This window comes from Canis lupus, chromosome 13, assembly GCF_003254725.2.
Source record: "Canis lupus dingo isolate Sandy chromosome 13, ASM325472v2, whole genome shotgun sequence".
Taxonomy (NCBI): domain Eukaryota; kingdom Metazoa; phylum Chordata; class Mammalia; order Carnivora; family Canidae; genus Canis; species Canis lupus.
Genome location: NC_064255.1, coordinates 38,796,004 through 38,816,447, shown reverse-complemented (window position 1 = coordinate 38,816,447; position 20,444 = coordinate 38,796,004). Strand labels below are relative to the sequence as shown.

At 49.9% G+C, this 20,444-nt stretch overlaps 1 protein-coding gene across 4 annotated transcripts in view; it reads left to right on the top strand.

Moving 5' to 3' along the window:
- Window positions 1-20,444, top strand: part of IREB2 (iron responsive element binding protein 2) — a 42,093-nt gene that overhangs the window by 4,435 nt on the left and 17,214 nt on the right. For 3 of the 4 annotated variants that reach the window (XM_035713965.2, XM_025450654.3, XM_049092855.1), the window contains exons 3-9: window positions 11,018-11,183; window positions 12,474-12,611; window positions 13,667-13,885; window positions 15,904-15,973; window positions 16,491-16,674; window positions 17,383-17,522; window positions 19,527-19,698. In XM_035713965.2, the coding sequence (XP_035569858.1) occupies window positions 11,018-11,183; window positions 12,474-12,611; window positions 13,667-13,885; window positions 15,904-15,973; window positions 16,491-16,674; window positions 17,383-17,522; window positions 19,527-19,698 (1,089 nt within the window). The remainder of the gene's footprint in view (window positions 1-11,017; window positions 11,184-12,473; window positions 12,612-13,666; window positions 13,886-15,903; window positions 15,974-16,490; window positions 16,675-17,382; window positions 17,523-19,526; window positions 19,699-20,444) is intronic. The other variant, XR_003138244.3, reaches the window with a different exon arrangement.

Sequence of the window (20,444 nt, the reverse complement as noted above, 5' to 3'; positions counted from 1 at the left end):
GCAGGGGTTACCTGTGCTCTTCGACAGCCTGGGATGGCTGCGCAGGCCGGTGTGCGCGCCGCGGGCTGGTGAGCAGCTGTGGGCTGCGGAGGCTGTCGCCAGCTCTTCGACGTTCACACGCAGCTGCTCTGTGTCATGTTTCGGTTCTGATGTGAGCTTGTCATTTTACGGTGTTAGTGGATCGGAAGCCTCGTCGGCATTTTTCTTCCTACTTTTACTGTATATTTCGTGTTCAGGCTTCAGACTTGACATAAGGAGCAGGAACTCGCGGAAAGGTGTTACAATTTCCAGACCTCCGAAGGCGCAGGGAGGAAGCACAGTCCGTGCTCGAGGGGACGAGGATTTCTAAACCAGAAGCTGTTCTTTTTGTCACGTGAAGGCTGCGCGGTTTCTTTATCCCCTTTTCTGTTTGAGTAGCCACCCTCCGTCACCTGTTTCTGCGGCCCACGTACTCATCTTGTGCAATGCCCGGTGTAGCCACTGCTGGCCACGATGTTGCCATTGTCCTACCAGCTAGTTAAGACCAGTTGTACCCATAGCTGACCTTATCGCCTGTCACTTTAACCTAGTTTGGCTAGGCTGTCACATGTCTGTTACTGGGGCAGTTACCTTGCTGGAAGGGACACAAGTCCGTGTTTCCTAATCATGTCTCTGCACTGGACTCTGGGCAGGGCTGTGAGGGGTTAGCGATGACACGACGTGCTTGCGGAGTGGACATGCAGTGTGTACCTCCAAGGATCCCTTTGACCTAACATGACTCTGCTATTCCAGCGACGACCACGGACCCACCCACCTTCCACATGTTGTCCCCGGCTCTGTTGATGTTAACTCTGCTTTTGTTGATGTTTTCTCTTCTAGATTTTGGCCCTTTGGGTGCCGAGATAGACACTCTCCACCACAGGTGAAGAAAGATTGTCAAAGTACCGAGCTCCCGGGCTGGGGAAGCGTGGCCCTACCTCAGGAAGATGGGCGTGGGCCACACTGGAGGAAGCTCGTGTGTGTTCTCTCAGGGCTTCAGATTTCTGCGCCCCCTGCTCACTGCAGCCCAGCCACGTGGCGGCTCTGAACACCCTTCCGGTTCGCTCAGTCTGTGTCCTCGTTGCAGATTCTTGGGAGAGAAATCTAATTGTTGTGTGTTTTTTCTCACGAGACCGTTGGTCATTGACCTGCCGAGGATTGGCTCCTGCCTCGGTGCCATAGCCAGGGAGGTAGCAGGACGCAGGCCTGTCGGTTCCCCGGGGGCGGTGTGAGCAGGTGCCACAGGTGCGTCTGTTGTGTTAGCGGCTAGCGCCAGGTGACGTGCTCGGGACAACGGGCACACTGGGTACTTCACTTTGTCGATAATAGGTGCTACTTTTCTTATTTTCTCCACCTTTGTCAGCGAGAGGGGGAAAAACTAAAAAGAAGCAGGAATCTTTTCTTTTTCTGCCTTCTTAGACTCTTCGTGGCAGTATATATTTTTTTGAAACAGGTCAGTTCTTTACTGGAAATCTATCCTACCTGGCCTGCTACTAGTTGGACACAGAAATGAAACCTGGACTCTGATCAGACACAGGCCTGAGTTAATCCTGTTGCCAGATCTGAGGGGTTATGAGACCTGGAACAGATTCTTCATCTTTTCTCGAGGCCCCCGGCCTTGACCAGGGTTTTAGGCTCGCCCTGTAGCTGCTCCGAGGGTTCTTGCCCACTGCCTGGCCCGATCTTAGTCTAGACTCCAAACTTCCTCCTTCAGGGCTTTAGGCAAGCCTGGAGTGTTTTTGACTCTCCCCCCTTCCGCCTGTGTTATTGTCCATCCTGTTTAGTTTCTCTAAGGCCTGCTTGTTAGCCAGTTGTACTGGAATTGCCTGTGAGTGATTTCTGCACCTGTTGTTTAAACCTGGAGTTGTCGCTTGTGAGACATTAACAGAACCCTCTTGTGTGGTCTGCACATCTTCACTACATTGCTTTGTGGTGGGCAGGAAACATAGTTCTGTCTCCACTTTATACACGTGAGAGAAATGAGGCTAAAAGTCTAGGTGATTTGCCTGAGATCACGTTATCTTGTAAGGGAGGAGATGTGGTCTCGTATCTTCTGATTTTCTGGTTTCATACTGTTCTGTTTCCCAGCTCAATCACAGTAGTGACGGAAGCACCAGCAGGGATTGTTTGCCATTGCCATTCTGTCCTGTAAGCCGTGTTGTCACCACTTGACCAAGGTCCCGCTCCTGATACCGTTACTGTATTGGTGGTGGAGGACCACCTTGAACTCACAACCTTGACTTGAAGCCCGTACTTGTAAAACTGTTGTGTGCTCATGCGTACAAGGACCACAGAGGCCACCTCAGCAAGTGGGATGGCTCGGGGGGCGGGGGGCTAAGAGAAGAGCAGGTGCCCGGCGTACAGGGGCAGGTGCTGCTTGTTGCCAACAGAAAGGTGAGGTTGCTATCGTAACATTTTCTGATTTACATTTTATTTTTAAGAAGCCAGAACTTTGGATTTGCATGTGAAAAAATTCTGTTTTTTTCCGTGTTGGAAGTTTAAATGTAAGGTGTTGGGCTCTGTGGAACACGCACAGTGCGTCTGCAGGCCAGCAGTCTGGCCCCCACGCTAGGAGGTGGCAGCAGCCGTTCAGCCTTGAGTGGGAGGCTCTGCAGTCCCGGAGGCCTGGCTGTGCCTTCCCTCAGCTGCCCGCCGGCCTCAGAGTAGCCCTCAGCATCCTCTTTCAGAGCCTGAGCCACCTGTTGGATCTTCCACTAAGTAATTGATCAAAAGGGTATCAGTTGTTATCAGCTCATTTCAGAAGCGTGATAACACGAATTATCATACTTTCCCAGTTTCAGTTACCAGTTTGTCCTGGTTCCCACATGTCTTTTTGATAACGTATCCTTAGAGGATTAGCTTTCTGGGTTCATGGAATTCTAGAAATTTCTGGTTAGAAGAGGAAGAATCAACCTAGTCTGCTTTTCTACTTTGTGCACAGATGTGTCAATACTGTTTAATTCATTCGGGTGACATCTGCTGGATACTCACCTGTCTCTGGTGAGTGTAAGACGGCTGGGAGAGCGTCTTTGTGCTGGAGAGAGAAAGCACACGGTTTAGTAACGAAGACTAAGTGCAAAGTCCTTAAGCACAGTCTTTGGTCAGTCCCAGCAGTCTGGGTCCACTGAGGTAGGACGGAGGAGTGTAACATAAATCCTCTTGATCTGTGATGGCAGAGTAGTTGTAAGATACAGGAGACCTTAGGGTCCCATAGGGCTGCTCGAGAGCACCCAGGGAGGGGCCCACGCGAACGGGGTGCAGATCCCCTGGGACTAGGTGTGGCTCAACCCCTAGGTAGCAGCAAGGTTGCTGGTGTGGTGATGCTGGAGCTGGCCTGGGGTTGCTGGGCAGGCGGCAGGCACTGCCTGGGGTGCAGGCAGGGGACTTAGGTGGCTGGCGGCTGCAGCATGGGCATGCACGCAGAGAACTGGCATTGAGACGGAGGTGGCAGGTCCCTGGGCCACGCGGGGGCTTGCAGAGGAGGCCCAAAAGCTGGCAGGACTGGAGTGACTTGGTCCACGTAGCGGCACGGGCAGACGCCCTTGGGAGTGTGCGGCTGGCCTTGCAGACACTCTGGCTGCGGAGCAGGCAGGCTGGTGTGCGCGTGTGGGTACCTCTTACACGGCGCATCATAAAGTGTGTCCACGCTGGAAGATGTGTGTAACTTCGGGAACCTTTCTGTCTCTGTGTGATGTGCGGAGCGTCTAGACAGTGGGGGAACCTCGGTCATGAATGGATGGGCTTCCTTCATTCTTAAGAAAACATCTGCCACGTACCTACGTTTGAATAACCATCGTCCATCAGTTCTTTCTGGTGAAAATGGTGTTCTTTGCAAGAAGCGTCTGGTTTAGCTTGCAGTTCAAACGATGACGCGAGTGTTTCCCCGAGCAGTCACACTTTGGTGTTGAGCAGAAGTGCTGTCTACACAGTCACTCTTGTCATCTCAGCAGTTGAGATTTAATAAAAGTAACACTTTTCTGCTTCATCAAGGACATTCGTCAGTGAAGCTGGTATTTTGTGTGAGAACGAACAGTGGGATGAGCCTGATCACCGTGTGCTACCTCCGCCTTGAGCTCTGCTGTGACACCAGCGGTTTGCGCACCATTGTTTTCACACCATTGGCGCCTGTGTCTAAGCGGTGACAAAGCAAGTCATGTCTGAGCTGACCTTGCAGATTCCTGAGAGAATCTTAGGGGCCTTCAGGAGTCCAGGGACCACTGGCGTAGGGTGAGCGTGGAGGTGGAAGGCAAGCTAGGGGGTCTGGGTGACACGCGACGTGGTGGTGCCTTGGGCTGGATCTGGGGGTGGTGATAGGAGGAGACAGGTTCGAAGGATGTGTGAGAGGCGTCCAGGATGATGGCTAGCTTGGGCGTGTGCCTCCGGGTGGGTGCTGCTGCTGCTGCTGCTGCGCGAGGGGACACGAGGACATGGTGGTGTGGGTGGGTGGGTGGTGGCGCAGGGATTGGTCCAGGTGCTGCGGAGATTGGGAACATCGCAGCGTTCAGGGAGAGGTGTTCACGAGGTGACCAGGCCTCCGGCTGCAGAGGCACGTTCTGAGACTGTGGTTGCAGAGTCTGGTGAAGCCATAGGAGCGATGAAAGCTCTTGAGGGAAGAGAGAACGGGGCAAGAGGGGAGTTAGACGTGAGCACTGAGTGACGCCGAAGTGATGTCTGAAGATTGAGGTGAGCACGGGGCGGGTGCGAGGACTGGCGGGCTCCGTGGGCCAACCTGTGACCCTGGATCTCAGGGTTGTGAGCTTAGGCCCCACGCTAGGCGTAGAGCTTCCTTAAAAAAGTAGTAAAAAATAAAGAATAGGCACAGACGTAGAGGCTGGCCAGGAAACCGAGGCAGGGCTGCCAGGCGTGTTAAGGTCCATAGAGGATCGAGGCTCTTAGTCTCCTGCCAGTGGACGAGTTACCCGACGTGGTCTCAGGTGCAGGCAGAGGCTGTGGGCGGGTCAGTACCCACGGCACAGGTGCCAGCATTTCTCTGGGCTTCCCAAGCTCCTGTCTCAGTGGGTGATCTCGAAGAGGGGCAGATCGCAGCGGCGGGTGTGCCACAGGAAGGAGCCCAGACAGGACAGGGGCACGCCTGCCTTCTGCCCTGGGAGCCGCTGCCCTGATCTTCCAAGGCTACTTGCTGTGTTAACACCATTTAAAAAACATTCCGGGGCAAGGGCAGCTGCTGTCTGTGCAGGGTGTGCTGAGCTGCGAGGCAGGAGACGGGAATGCAGCCTTCCCGCAGCCTGTGCGGGCTCTGCTGCGGGGCGGGCGGGAAGGTCCCGAAGGGCGCCCTGGTCGGCCCTGCTGGATGTTGGCGAGGGTTAGGCTGGAGATCACATCGGTGTGGGCGGAACGGAGAACGAGGCTTAGAAAGGTGGGCCTTGGGCAGATCTCGTGGAGGTTTGAAGGAGAGCACATGGCTGCTGTGCGTGGGCCAGGGGCTCACGGCTGCAGGGTGGGCAAGTCCGGGGGCCTGCGTGGCCGATGCGGGAGAGGGGGACGGGTGACTCGGGGGCCTGCCATGTGCCCGCAGGAACCCCCAGGGGGGAGAGCACCTCCTGGGCCGCCCCCCACTACCTCCCACACAGACGAGGAGCCCCAGGGGCAGCTGGGTTCAGGTGGGAGGTGCTGGAGGTGGGAGCGGCCCGGCCTCGTGGGGGGGACACCAGGAGCACAGAGGACCTTGCAGTCACGTGCTCAGCTGGCGCCCGGCCCTCTGGTTGCTGCAGGGCTCTCCCTCCTCCGCGACACTGGCGTTAAACCAGAGTGGGCTATTTCACACCCGCTAGAACGGTTATTACATGAAAAATGCACAGAGAACCCGCTACGTTGCTGGTGGGAACGTAAAATGGTGCAGCCACTTTAGAAGACTGTCGGACAGTTTCTTTTTTTTATTTTCTTTTTTATTTTTTTATTTATTTATGATAGAGAGAGAGAGGCAAAGACATAAGCAGAGGGAGAAGTAGGCTCCATGCACCGGGAGCCCGACGTGGGATTTGATCCCGGGTCTCCAGGATCACGCCCTGGCCAAAGGCAGGCGCCAAACCGCTGCGCCACCCAGGGATCCCAGTCGGAGAGTTTCTTAAATGATAAACGTACGTTCACCGTGTGCCCCAGGAATTCCACCCTTAGGAATCCACCCAAGAGAAGTAACACCGATCCCCACGGAGGTCTGCGCACGAGAGCTGAGCAGCATTATCACGATAGCTGGAGACTGTGTCCGTGCCCTTCGCTGGGTGCACAGGTCCACACAGTGGGTTCTGTTCAGCGGGAGCAGGGCTTGGGTCCGATGCACGGGCAGCGCTGACGCACTGAGGAGCGTGCCCGGGCGAGCACCAGACATGCTGAGGGACCCCCCTGCGTGCTTCCTGGGAACAGAACTTGCTGGAGGTGGTGGAGCTGTAGAGATGCCGGCAGCCGGGGGTTCCATGCAGCGGAGAGGAAAGGGCGGTGGGGCAGGAGGCAGACTCCTGGGGGGCAACACCTTGCTAGCATCAGGCTCCCAGCAGGGAGCTGTTAGGAACGTGGTGTGGGGCTCGGACTGAGACGGGCCAGGGATGGAAGAGCGAAGGGCCAGTGAGGGAGTGGCACCCCATGAGTGCGCATCCGTGTGGGACGCCTGTTGCTCCCTGCACCCTCCGGTTACAGCTCGGGGATACCTGCCTCTGGGTCACCTTGAGGGGTCAGGTGCCCTATGTAGGTGAGCGCCTCAACCTCTCCTGGCCGGGCCTGAACCAGTACCTGCAGGTGTTAGCTGTTAGAGTAGTTGAGGCAGATGGGGCGTCTGGGGGCTCAGCGGTTCAGCATCTGCCTTGGGCTCGGGGCATGACCCCGGGGTCCTGAGATCGAGTTCCGCATCGGGCTCCCTGCCCAGTAAGGAGCCTGCTTCTGCCTCCTCTTGCCCTCTGCTCCTCCCTCTGCTTGTGTGTGTGTGCTCGCTCTCTCATAAAGAAATAAAATCTTTAAAAAAAAAAAATAGTTCAAAAAGAATATCGTGTGAGTCATTACTGTGTAACTGAGGAAAAGCTTCGTGCCCTAAAGTAACAGTAAACATGTACGTCTCCCAGCTTCCTTGGGTCTGGACGTGGAGAGTGGCTGCAGCCGTCCTGGCTGGGGTTCCCAGGAGGGTGGCCGGGTGCTGGCCGGACATGCGGCCACCTGAAGGCATGGCTGGGGCTGGAGCATGTGCCGTCAGGCTGCCCTGCCCACCCATGGCCGGCGCCCGGGCCCCCAACGCGCCGTTGGCTCGGCCCAGAGGGAGCAGTCCAGGAGGGGAAGGCCGATGCTGGGCCTTGCACCTGGGCTTGGAGGCCCTGTCGCCCCGCCACCCCCGGGCTGTGGGCGGATGCGGGGCGGGGAGGAGCGCAGAGCTGCCGGGAGGCCTGAGGGGTGGCAGGTGCGCCTCCGCACCTCCCTGCGGGTAGTTCCCCACGTTCACGCAGCTCTGCAGGTTAGTGCTCCGGGTAACTTTTGTGAATCATTTTGTTTTTACTTGATAGCTGCTTTTAAGTTGAGTACTTTATTTTCAAGTGATAGAATTAAAGACCAGTAAGGCCAGTTGGTAACCAGAACGGTAACCCCTGGCCCTGCCCCGATTTTCTGCTCTGCGGAGAATACCGCTTTTAATTCTCTTGATAATTTCCTCCGTGTTACTGAGGAGCGTCACTGGCACCCCCGTTATGTGGTTTTCCGTGTTCGGCATCGCGGCTCCTCTGCTATGCAGAGCCAGCAGGCGGCCCCTCCCTGCTCCGTCTCCTGATCTCTTAGACATCGCGGCCGTGGGTTTGGGTCGTCAGTATCCCGTGTTGATGTTATTACGGCCGTGGGGTAAACGGCTGCGTCTCGTTCCTCGTACAGCTTTGTTTCTTTTCCTGGAAGTAATCCTTGTCTCTCTTTGTTTGCTAAGTTTCCGTATCTTTATCAGTAATTCCTCCCCAAACTCTCCAGAAAAACTGAGCCCCTGGTAGAATCAGGTAGTCTGTTACGGCCTCGCCCTTCTCTTGGCAGCGTCCCCCTGGACATCCCCGTGCGCCCCGCGGAGACGGACGGCATCCTGGCCCTCGTGCTTTCCTGTTCTCCACTGACCTGGGGTCGTCGGGCGCCTCCTCCCGTAGCTTCCGGGAAGTACGGGGTTTGCGGCCTTGTGCGATGGACAGCGGCCTGTGCATGGAGGCCTCTAGGCTGGAAACAGATTTCACCTGAAATCTCTTTAATTTTTTTTAGTGATTCTATTTATTTATTCATGAAAGACACAGAGAGAGAGAGGCAGAGGCACAACCAGGCTCCCTGCAGGGAGCCCAACGTGGGACTCATCCGGGTCCTCGGGGTCACGCCCTGGGCCGGAGGCAGATGCTCAACCCCTGAGCCCCCCGGGGGCACCTCTGTGAAGATCTTTAAACAAAAAATATTCCTGACGCCGGTTTCCCAGAACAATTAACCATATAGAAAACTGGTCTGCATGCTTGCTTCTGTGATCATGTTTCCCTCAGTATTTCCAAGTGTTTATCAAAAAATGTCTCCCCTGCAATTCCTCGAGGTTTGGCGGACTTATGTTTCGATGGAGGTAGGATGAAAGCTGGTACTCAGGAGGCACCTGCTGTCATGGCTGGAGGGTTTACGGGTCGGGCGCTCCCCTGCGCCCCGTGGCCCTCCCGTAGCCCTCGTGGGGTCAGACCTGGCACCAGCACAGGTCCGGGCTCCAGCCGGTGATTCTGGGTGTGCAGTGCTGTGTCTCTTCACTTAACAGTCCCTCATCTTTAACTGGTGTGAGTTAAAATTTCAATCATAAGATTAGGGACACAATCATAACCCACTATGCATTTGTCAGCCAGTTATCAACATTTGCGGACCTTTTATTTAAAATATTTCACAGTTTCCATGACCTATAAATACACTTGAGCATGCGTCTCTGATGTGTGAAGGGCCCTTAAAAAGTAACAGTCTCACTGCCTTTGTTTACCTGAGAAAATTAACGGTAATTCCGTAATGATCTAGAACCCAGCGTCCTGAGAGGGCCACGCAACATTGGCTCATCCCATCTCCCGAGTCCCCGTCCGTCTGTGTCCTTCGTCCTCTTCCCTCTTCCGCCGTCTTGACGTTGAGGAAGCCGTGCGTGTTGCGCTGTGCAAGTTTGGCTGGTGGCTCCGTGGCGTCCTCCTGTGCCCGTGGGGGCTGCTGCATGGACGTGCTGTGTTCGCGAGGACCCTGCGGCCGGGGCTGCTCTGGCGGGGGCTGGCCTGCCGTCTCCACGGGAGGCACACGGTGTCTCTCCTGCCCCGCTTCCGCGAGGCCGCACCTGTACTGAGTCTGCGTTTGCTCCCACCGGATAGTCCAGTGATGTCCGCATCCTCTCGTCAGGTGCCTGCACATGGGACATGTTTCCAATGACCTCGTTCCCTTTCTCTTCACATCGGCTTCAGTTCTGTGAGCAGGAGCTTGCTCTGCACGATTTGTTCCTTGAAATTAGGCAGGACCAGATTATTTGATTGATTTTTTTCCCCCTTTGTGAGTTTTCAGGGTCCTGAACTGCTCCAAGAGCTCGCGTTGGCTGTCGATGAAGGTTTTTTCAAAGAGTCATTGGGAACTAAGGGCCGTGTTTGTGTTAGATACATTTCAGTGAGTTTCCGTCATTTTTCATTTCGACGCTCTCACTGCCCCATCACCATTCCCTCTGCTTTCTGATCCTGGAGGACGTCGCGGCCCATGTCCTGCTGGTGGTTCCTTCTTCCCAGGAGGGTCGTCGTTAATGTAGCCGCGGGCCGGGGGCTGGGGGCACTGCATGTGCACTGTCATATTTGGGGCATTTTCATGGAACATAGCTGGAAACCTCTTTTTTTGGAAAGAGAAAAATTATGAGTTTGTACCTATGATTCAAATTGGAATTTTTTTTTTAAGTTAGCCACTCTGATTTTATATTTCTTTATCATTACTCTTCTCTTGGTTTCCAGCCGTGTAACAAAACTGCTTTTAGTTTTCCTCTCGTTACATACACAATGACCTCAGGTTGCCTGTCGGTAGTAATACCTGAACGCAGTTGGCTTTCTGTGTGGATTTTTTGGTCTGTATTACGTGACCCGCTAGGGAGATACAGCCAAAATACTGTGGGAATAGATACTAACTTTCCTGTTTGTCCTTTCGTTCTTTCTGGGGGAAAAAAGTACATGCTGTTTTTTATGTAATATAGTTTTATTATGTTTTTAAAATACTTAATATATTTAAGTATATTTAATGTATGACTTTAAATTTTTATATTTGACATATGGTAATATGAATCCTTACACCTTTTTTAATGGTTTTTCTTACTGAAACGGCAGGGTGCTGTAAACATGGTCTTGCACTGCTTTTTCTTGGAATCTCACGTTCTGGAGGTCACTCCTTACTGTAGGCATCATCGTCCCTGTGGACAGCTGCGTGGCACTCTGCGGGGTGGCTGCTGGCCTGCTCAGCCAGCCCCACACGCTCATCTTCCCTTTAAGCTCTGAGGACACACTTTCACGTGGGAACACCTGCTGTGGGACTAGCGTGTGTCCGAGACCTCGAGGTGCTGAGGTCTCCTCTGCAGTGTGCTTACCTGGGGACTCAAGGCTCAGGAGCCGTGTGCATGAAACGAATTTGGCTCATAAGCACCCTGATTTACTTTAAACCAACCGCTCTTGACGGAAATCTTGAAAGTCTTTAAAATTACTGCACAGTCTAGGGATGTTTTTGTTACTGTGTTTAATTCTGATTTTCCTGTGTCTTCCCTGAATGTTCGGTGCCAGGCAGTTCTTTAACGAAGGTTTACTCTGGTTTCTCGGGGCCTCGGCTTACAGTATGGGAAAGCCAAAGCGATAGCAGGCCTGTGTTACCGTAAGCTGGGTTTTCCTCCATGTTCACAGAGGGTGAACGGTTTTTTTCTACTGAGAAAACTGCATCAGTGTCTAACTTCTTGCTGTTGCGGATCTTCAGTGTGTCCCTGAGACTCGTACGTCACTAACCGTGATACCGTCTGGCTCAGGTGCTCTGCCTTACTCGATACGGGTCCTGTTGGAAGCTGCTGTGCGGAACTGTGATGGCTTCTTGATGAAAAAGGAGGACGTCATGAACATTTTAGACTGGAAGACCAAACAAAGCAGTGTCGAAGTGCCCTTTTTCCCTGCCCGTGTCCTACTTCAAGATTTTACGTGAGTAATAGAGTATTTCCTTCTGAAAATTCAGACTGCCTGATGCTTGGCTCTTTTTAATTCTGAAGATGAGTTATAAATGTAAAGAATTGTCCTTTCTAAACTTAAAGCAGTTCATTAAAAATTAGGCACTCGTTTCTTACCCTCTCTACTGAAAACCCGCTGTTGTTGTAGTTGGCCTGCTTGCCCTCTCTGTGAGCGGGCCTCTCAGACGTAGCTCGTGCAAAGCCTAACCACCCCACTGCCGTCCCCGTCCTCGTCTGTGCTGTCACAGGACATGCTCCGTAGCCTCCAGCGTAGGGCGGGAACGTGAGGTTTAGTCGTGACTCGTGACTCCCTTCTTTCCTTCCCACCTCATCCGGTCTGTCGGCAAGCTCTGAGGACTTGACCTTGACACGTGTCCTGAGCCCAGGCACCTCTTACCATCTGCACCGCCACCCCGGTGCCGGTCCTGTGCTCTCCCCGCTCGACTGCCGCTGTTAGAGTCTCTAGCTAGGGCCCCTGCTTGCACACTGACCATCTGTAGTTGTCTTTTCACAGCAGATCACGTGTTTTAATTCAGACTGTCAGCCAGGGCCTTACCGTTCCCCTGTATGCCACGGGGCATCCATCACACTTAGAATAAAATCCAGAGTCCAAACCATCGCCTGATACATGGTTCAGCCTGATCTGAGTGTCCAGGAATGGACTGTGAGGAGAGTTAGCCTTTAACTGAGTTTTGAAGGGGCTGTAGGAGAGTTAGCTAGATAAATAGAGCATCCCCCTCACCCACCCACCGAAATCTGGTTTGTATGCCACTGTTGCTTATGCCCTGTGCACGCAGCTGCTACAGTATGTAGGATGCTGTTCTGTGGTCGCGACTACGTCTTCCCTGCAAACTCCTGTCTCTTACCAGCCTGTCCCATGGTGTCTGGAGGCATGTTCGTCTAGTCGAGAGCTTGGGGTCGTTGAACGCACTGGGAGGGAGCGGGTATCATAAAATTTAAGACAGGGAGAGAATTCTGTAGATAGTTCTTGAAGTTTTCTCATGCCTCTAAAAGTCGTCTCTTGTGGTGTTTGTGGCACATCTGTCCCTGAGCACCCAGGTTCTCAGGTAACAAGGCTAATTCTCATTAAACCAGGAGACGTCGAACTCTGGAAAACAGGTGCATAATCTAACATGAGTGCAAACTAGAAAGGGATATTTTTAAATATGAGAGTGAATAAGTATATTAATTACTTGAGTGTAAGGAAGAACAATTCAAACCATAATTTCATCATTTTTTATTTTTTTATTTTTTTATTTTTTAGTGGAATACCAGCAATGGTGGATTTTGCTGCTATGAGGGAGGCAGTGAAGATTCTTGGAGGTGACCCTAGGAGAGTCCACCCTGCCCGTCCGACAGATCTCACAGTTGACCATTCTTTACAGATTGACTTCAGTAAATGGTACATTAATAGGATAGAGATATTTGTGAAGGCAGCCATGCGAGGAGCCAGCAGCAACTGGGTGGGGCAAAGGGAGTAGAGACAGTTCCTGCCTGGGTGAAGGCTGCCACATTTAGGATCCACTGATCTATAAAAAGACCTGGTGGAATTCACTTATTGATGAATTTTTTTAACAGAGTCTGAATTTAAAATGGTATTCATGTTTGTTAATCTCTGCTGCCATTTTGGATAGAAATGTATGAGCCTAGAACCTGTTCCGTGGAGCAAATTCATCTTCAGTATCTTTTATTTTTTAACCTACTTGCCTTCGAGAGAGAATCTAAAGACGGGCACGATGAATGTCTTTAATTGGGGATTAAAATCATAGTGCTTTCTCCGGCGCCTGGGGGTCTCCACATTTGAGCCTCTACCTGCAGCCCAGGGCGTGACCCCGAGGTCCCGGGGTCAAGTCCCATGTCGGGCTCCCCGCATGGAGCCTGCTTCTCCCTCTGCCTGTGTCTCTGCTTCTCTCTCTGTCTCTCATGGATAAATAGATACGGTCTTTAAAAAAAAAATCATAATGCTTACTTTAAAAAAATTCTATTTTTCCTTATGCTGAAATACATTTCTTCTGTTTAAAAGGTCCCTGTGACCGGGGTTAAACTAGATAAGACCTAAATTCTCTTGTGCTCTTTCGCATGGACCTAGACACAGTTGTGCCAGCACACGGGTGCTTTCACCCTCTAGATCAGCACTGTGGCTCTGTGCGGCTTTTAAGTTACTACCTGGGGAAAAAACATTTAGGTGCTTGATAAGTTATTTGAATTGTCATAGAAGTATATGAAAATGATTTCCTTGGGCACGTAGAATTGTGTTTTCATCTCCATAAGTTTAAATTACCTATTTGTTCTTTTGTAATCTGAGTTTTGCTTTTGAAACCTGAGTTAAATGCTGTATTAACGTGTGAGCAACATTTAGCTAGTTCCAGATAACCTTGCCAAGTGTGTGCTTTTTGAAAAGCTAAATTTCTGTCATTTTTAAATGGCTTTATTCTGTTTCCTTTTTTGGCATGCTAGTGCAATACAGAATGCTCCGAATCCTGGAGGTGGTGACCTGCAGAAAGCAGGAAAGCTCTCTCCACTCAGAGTGCAGCCTAAGAAGCTTCCCTGCAGAGGCCAGACTACCTGCCGTGGATCCTGCGACTCTGGAGAGCCGGGCCGAAACTCAGGGAAATTGTCTTCGCAGATTGAGAACACGCCCATTCTCTGTCCTTTTCATTTGCAACCAGTGCCTGAGTATGGGATTTTTTAAAAATACTTATCATTGCCAGGTCATTTTTCAGTTAGAAAAACCCCATTTGTCCTCTGTCCCCTCCTGGTCCGTATGATGGACGTAGCCTCTTCACACCTGTAGACATGTGTGTCCTACTTTCCTGAATGAAGTCAGTTAAGACTTCATCCTAAACAAAGTCTGAATCCCGCTGTTTCATTTCCTTAGGAAGAAAACCTTAAGATTTTTCTAGAAGTATATTTAATTTTTGGACTAATAGGGATCCCTGGGTGGCGCAGCGGTTTGACGCCTGCCTTTGGCCCAGGGCGCGATCCTGGAGACCCGGGATCGAATCCCACGTTGGGCTCCCGGTGCATGGAGCCTGCTTCTCCCTCTGCCTGTGTCTCTGCCTCTCTCTCTCTCACTGTGTGCCTATCATAAAAAAAAAAAAAAAAAAAAAAAAAAATTTTGGACTAATATACACAGAAAAATGGGATTTTATCTTAAACTCTGAATTTTTTATTTTAGTGAATCTGTACCTTTCACATGCTCTTTATTCATTCACATTTCTTTTGTGAATTCTCTATTTATTTATAGCTTTAGCTTTTCTCTTACTAGGTTTCTTGTTTTTTCCAATTTCGTGAAGAGCTTGGTGTTAAGAATGTTATAATCTAAAAAGCCCTCTTAGGTAAGCGATTGCCTAGATGCTGCTCTGGGAAGCAGTGAATCTGCTCAAGAAAGAATTCTGTTCTGAGGAGTTGGTACAGCTACTTCTCCCAGTTGTTAGGGTGCATGTTCACGTTCGAGATGAACATCTCTTCTTACACACAAATCAATTTCCCGGAAAGGAAGACTTACTGATTCAAATACCATGGATTTATTTTTAATTAAAAATGCAATCTGGTGCAACATTTCCCCTCAGTTTTGACTCCAAATCACACAGAATTTGGATGAGTTGGACTGTGGTCTCCGCCTATAGGAAAATAGTGGCCCTCTCCTATGTGCTTTGGCGTGTCCGTGTCCGTTACTGACCCAACAGGAAATGGCAAGGTGGGAGGTTGAGAGTATACGTTTGGCCCTTGAAATCGATGCCAAATTGGAAGTGGGGTTCTGAGCCAGTGAATGAGGGGCACTCTATGGTCCTCGCCGTGGAGAGGCACAGTAATGCGCTGGCTCCAGATAGCCGTGCTCCCAGAGTCCTAAGGAAAATCTCCTCGAGATATGCTGTGGCTTCAGGGGATCACTCAGCAATGAATTAGTCTAGTAATCTTTGTGGGTTTTTTTTTTTTAAGTTGACATGTAAACAGCTGTCTGGACCCTGGAGGACACAGTATAATTTTAGTCGTGCTGACATCCTAGTCAGCACTTGATCACCAGCTGGCAGGTGAAATAAACAGCTTAAATCCATTTTTTAAATGTCCATTAGATTAAAAATAGCTTCTTAAAAGTGACACAAGTGCTGACTGTTTGGAGGTGGATTGTTTTTACCTTAGTTTAGGTAATGCACATAAAACGTGTCTATAATCTTTACGAAGTAAACTCCTCATACGTAAAATAATGCTTTCCACTTGGGGTGGGGTAAATACAAGCATTTTGCTCAAAGCTTTCTAGACATGAAGTGACGTTGCACCATTGGCCCCGTGCCCTGTCCATGCCCGGCGCCCCGCTGAACTGGCACCGGCGCAGGCAGGAGGCAGTGCACGTACATGTTGACACGCACGCTCTGCCCTCTTCTGGCGGGGGACGTTGATGGGGGGACGTTGACAGGGGTTGCGGTGTTCCCAATAGCTTCAGTTGGGTCGCTCGCGCCGTGTGTTAGTGCAACGTGGGGCCTGGGGATGGAGGAGCTCTGGAGAGAGCTGCCTACCATGCTGTTGAAAGCAGAACTTCCTTGTGGAAAGAAAACAGGATTCCGAGAAGTCTGTTTAGTAAACTGCCGTTCCGAGAATTTTTACAATGTGCTTGTGTGTGCGTCAGAATGAATACTTAGAAATAAGTCTTTTCTGTGATGCATACGTTTAATGCCGGCCCTTCTTCCTTTTAGACCTGAAACAGTGTTAAAAAACCAAGAAGTAGAATTTGGCAGAAATCGAGAGAGGCTTCAATTTTTCAAGGTACAAATGATCTGGAGGAAATTTTTACACTGAAATTCACACAATATTGATAAGTATACTTTTTATACCCTTTAAATTGGTAGTTTTTAAATGCTTTGTGGTAGTAGAACGTTTTCTTCCTTCAGATAAAATCTTGTTGGAAAAAAAATAATAATAAAATAAAATCTTGTTGGAAACCCCAGTATATAAAACAGAATGAGACTCAGTGTCTGCCATTCAAGGTTGCTGGGAAGGCCTGTGCCTGGGTCCCCCTTCCTGTCCACCAGGCCTTAGGGCACAGTTGAAAACTACCACTTATCTGGACTATTGGAACAATTCTCTCTGACTTAATTTTGCCTTAATAATCTGCAAAATGAGTATGTTTAGAGTTAGTCTCAATGCTTGTCTTTGTGTATACTGTCAAGTTTGATCATTTGGAACATCAGTGAAATATTTTTAGTGTCAATATTTGTATTTTTATTGTGAGCACACATTGATATAGTAATGCTTGGATTTCTTGAATTTAAACATAATATAGTGGAGTTCAAGAGTTTTTAAGAACGTGGCTGTAATCCCTCCTGGAACTGGAATGGCTCATCAAGTAAACTTGGAGTATTTGTCGAGAATGGTTTTTGAAGAAGACAACCTCCTCTTCCCAGACAGTGTGGTTGGCACAGATTCTCATATAACCATGGTGAATGGTTTGGGGATTCTGGGGTGGGGTAAGTAAACCACTAAATGTACTTCCTTTGGGGGGACCTGGCATCAGGAACGTTCTAAAGGAACGTAAGTAGCAGGTCTTCGTAGGCTCTCCGAGGAGGTTTCTTCCTCTAGAAAAGCAGCAACAAGATGCCCGTGTTCACAGAGCGACTGTAGTTGACGTGGTTCCTCCCATGCTCGACTCCACATTCGTCAGGACTCCACACCCCTTGCATTTCAGGCCAAGCCCTTGATGGCCCACGGCCTCTGGCTGTTCATGCACACTCGTCTCAGAGTTGGGGGCTTCCCCAGTGGGCTGTGTTGTTACGTCCCCTGGCTTGGTCCAGGCTGTTCCCTCCGGCGGAACACGCATACTCTCTACGGGTTGTTGACCGTCTTGTCTTCATTGTTAGACTCAACTGCTTGAGGTTCACAGGTTCTGGGGTCTGTTCACATCTGTGTGTTGAGCACAGTACAGTACTCGGTGTAATAAATACTAAACGTTCATTGAATTTAATGGAAAGGTAACGCCAGGTTTTTCTCAACCCCGTGAGTGGAATCCTTCTGAGGAGCCTTGGGTCCCCGTCCACAGTAACAGCGGCAGTGTGGCGGCTCTGTGGGGTCATTGTCAGTAAGACAGGCTCATGGAGCATTTGGGGATTTTGATGTTGCAAGAGAACCTACATTACCTTTAAATGTGCTGTGCTCACTGTCTGTCTTTGTCCCTCCAGGGGTTGGAGGCATTGAAACCGAAGCAGTAATGCTTGGTCTGCCAGTTTCTCTCACTCTCCCGGAGGTGGTTGGATGTGAGTTGAGCGGCTCGTCAAACCCTTTTGTCACATCCATAGATGTCGTGCTTGGCATTACAAAGGTAATTGTGCCAGTCGTGTGACGTAGTGGACGTTAAGTACAGGGCCCCTCGAGGGCGAGGTTCGGGTCCGCGCTGCATGCTCTGTGCTCTGGCCTTCTTGGCCATGGCCTCGTAGTGACCATCACAGGAGCGGCCGCCCACGCAGAACCCTCCCTGGGTGCTAGTAAGTACAGACACGCCTGTGGGTGGTGGTCCCTTGACCTGTTAACTCGTTCAGTCCTTAGTACGAGCCTGGAAGAGTGCTCCCGTGACCACCTCCATTTCAGTTCCGAGAAAACAGGCACCGTCAGGCTCAATGCCGTGGCTGAGGGTCACCTGGCTGAGCACTGGGGGTGCACCAGGACGAGCCTGGGCTCCTGGCCCTTATACCTGTTGACCGCGTGATTAGAGAATCATGTTTAGGAAAAGTGCGTCTCCTTTAATAACTAATCGTTTGCCCTCTAAAAGCCATTCACTGGAAAATAATGGACTGTTAGAAATGTGGAAGTGTCAAGATTTTCTGTTTGGCTGTTTTAACACTTTAACGGATATAAAAACTTCTCTGAATTTTTAAAACATTGGTTGTATACATTTAATACGTGTATGCTAGAGTTTCCTAGTGAACAGTAATTTGTAACTCTCCTAAATTTCTGGTTTTCACTAACTCTTTGAATAGGAGTAAGTCCATTTTGTTAAATAAATGAGAGTGGGCAATATCCCACCTGCACCTCCAGCTTGGATTCTGGAGTCTCTACCTTGGTTAGATTATTGATCCGAAGACTCTCCAGATTCTCTGCAGAGAAAGAAATGGTCCAGCTGCCTGGTCAGCATTTAGTACGGACCCTCTTCCCTAATTGAGAACATACTGACGCCTTGCAGAAGTGATTGATCCCGTGTATGGTGCTGGAAGATTCAGAAGTTAAATTGAGAATTGCAGGGTTGTTCTAAAGGAAAGGAGTATGTTTTCAGAGAACTCTGTACTTTCCTTTGGATGACCTGAAAATTAATGCAACTTTTTAGACCCCCGGCTATACTTTTTTATAACAAGATCACAGGTCTATTTAAAAAATGTGGCATATTGGTACAAACATTAAATCTATCATGAAGCTTACATTTAATAAATGTTTTTCCTCCTGAGGTTCTGTCCTATTCATGATCTTTACAGATTAATCCCATATCAGTTTTCAAAACGTATATTGTGGCACCTCATGGATTTGTTGAAACAGCCTTAACTTTAGTCTAAAAGTGTTGTTCTGATCCTCGGAACTGTAACTGGGTATAAAGAAGCAACTTAGCCTTTTACAAAAGAATGGATCAAATGGCCGGTAGCGCCTCTGCACTGTTGGGGCTGGGTGTTCCTCACGGGTTCAGGGTAGTCTTGTTCGGTGACCTCCCTAGGCTTCTCTTGCCCCAGGCAGAGGCCATGCTTGGGGGAAGCTCTGGTTCGCCGAGCCGCCGTTGTGGTTACCTGGTAATAACTCAGAAATGTGACTTTCCAAGGACACGTGAAATCTTGTCTAAATGACATTAACCAAGAGTGAGTGATGCTGTGAATATGTGGACTGGGGTTGGAATTTGAAGAATTTTTATAGCCAGTACATCTTTTTTAAATTAAATGCACAGTTTCATGAGTATGTTAGTATTTCATTAAATCTTAAGATGCCATCAGTGGTTAGAAGCAGCCCTGGTTCATGTCTGCTAAGAAAGAAGAAAGGCTGCCAGCTAACATGCAGTGTCCGGTCTGAGGTCCACCTCGACGTCAGAGACGTTCACGTGTGGATCTAGCCATTTTCACTCGTAAGCCGTCTCCGCCCTGCCTGATGGTGACATGGGGCCAGTTTTCTGTGGACTGTTTGTCTTAAAATACCTGCAAACCCAGAGTGAATTGATGTGTGATAAGAACCACAAGGAACCTCTTTCATCTGTTGTCACTGTTAGGGGTTAAAAATTAGAGTTTGTTCTTTTCAGAGATTCCATGCCAATCTTACTAATTTTGTGTGCGTTTCTGTGTATCCCTTTATATAGCACCTCAGGCAAGTAGGAGTGGCTGGAAAGTTTGTTGAGTTTTTTGGAAGTGGAGTTTCACAGTTATCTATAGTGGATCGGACCACAATAGCAAACATGTGTCCAGAATATGGTGCTATCCTCAGCTTTTTCCCTGTTGACAATGTGACTTTAAAACATTTAGAACATACAGGTAAGAAGATGAAAGATCATTAGGGTAACTGTTACACGTCCAGTGTGTCTGTCTGAATAAACAACTACCTCGTGCATGGTATTCAATGTTCAGGAAGTTATCTTATTTTGAAACAGTGGCTCTCACATGAACTGCCTCAGGTGTCTTTAGAGTGTTGTGCCCTTTAAACCTCATCCCTCCCATGTGACCCATTTATAGTGATTTGAAGGAATTAGTGCAGCTGCTGGGCCTGGCCTCACTTCTTCCAGGACGGATGGCTGCCACACCGTAGCAATCAGGGCTGCAGTTTCATGGGAGGCGGGCTCGCGCGTCCTCACGGCTGTCCCCGTAACAGGAGTAGAGGAGCCATCTGACACGAGAGGCTGGGGACCGGTGCTCTGTCTAGAGAGTAACAATTTTTCTAAGAGCAGCGTAGGATTACAGGTTCCAGATCTTTTTTGTGGCCTGATTCACAGGAGGTTTGACCCCCTGGTATGGACGACTTAATGTGGCCAGTGCCTGTAAGATCAGAATGTGCCCCTGCCTCCTCCTCATGCGACCCACTTGCCTTTTGTAAGAGACCATCGCTGAGCTAATTAATCTCTGATCATAAGTACATTCAGGGGGTGTGTTCTAGTACTCTTCACTGGGGCAGCAGCTTTTATAAGTTAATAGGTCAAATGGCAAAATGGAAGTGGTCGTTTGGAACATTGGAGGGAACGGTTCTCATCAAACACAGAGCTTTTTATAAAGGGGATTGGGCTGGT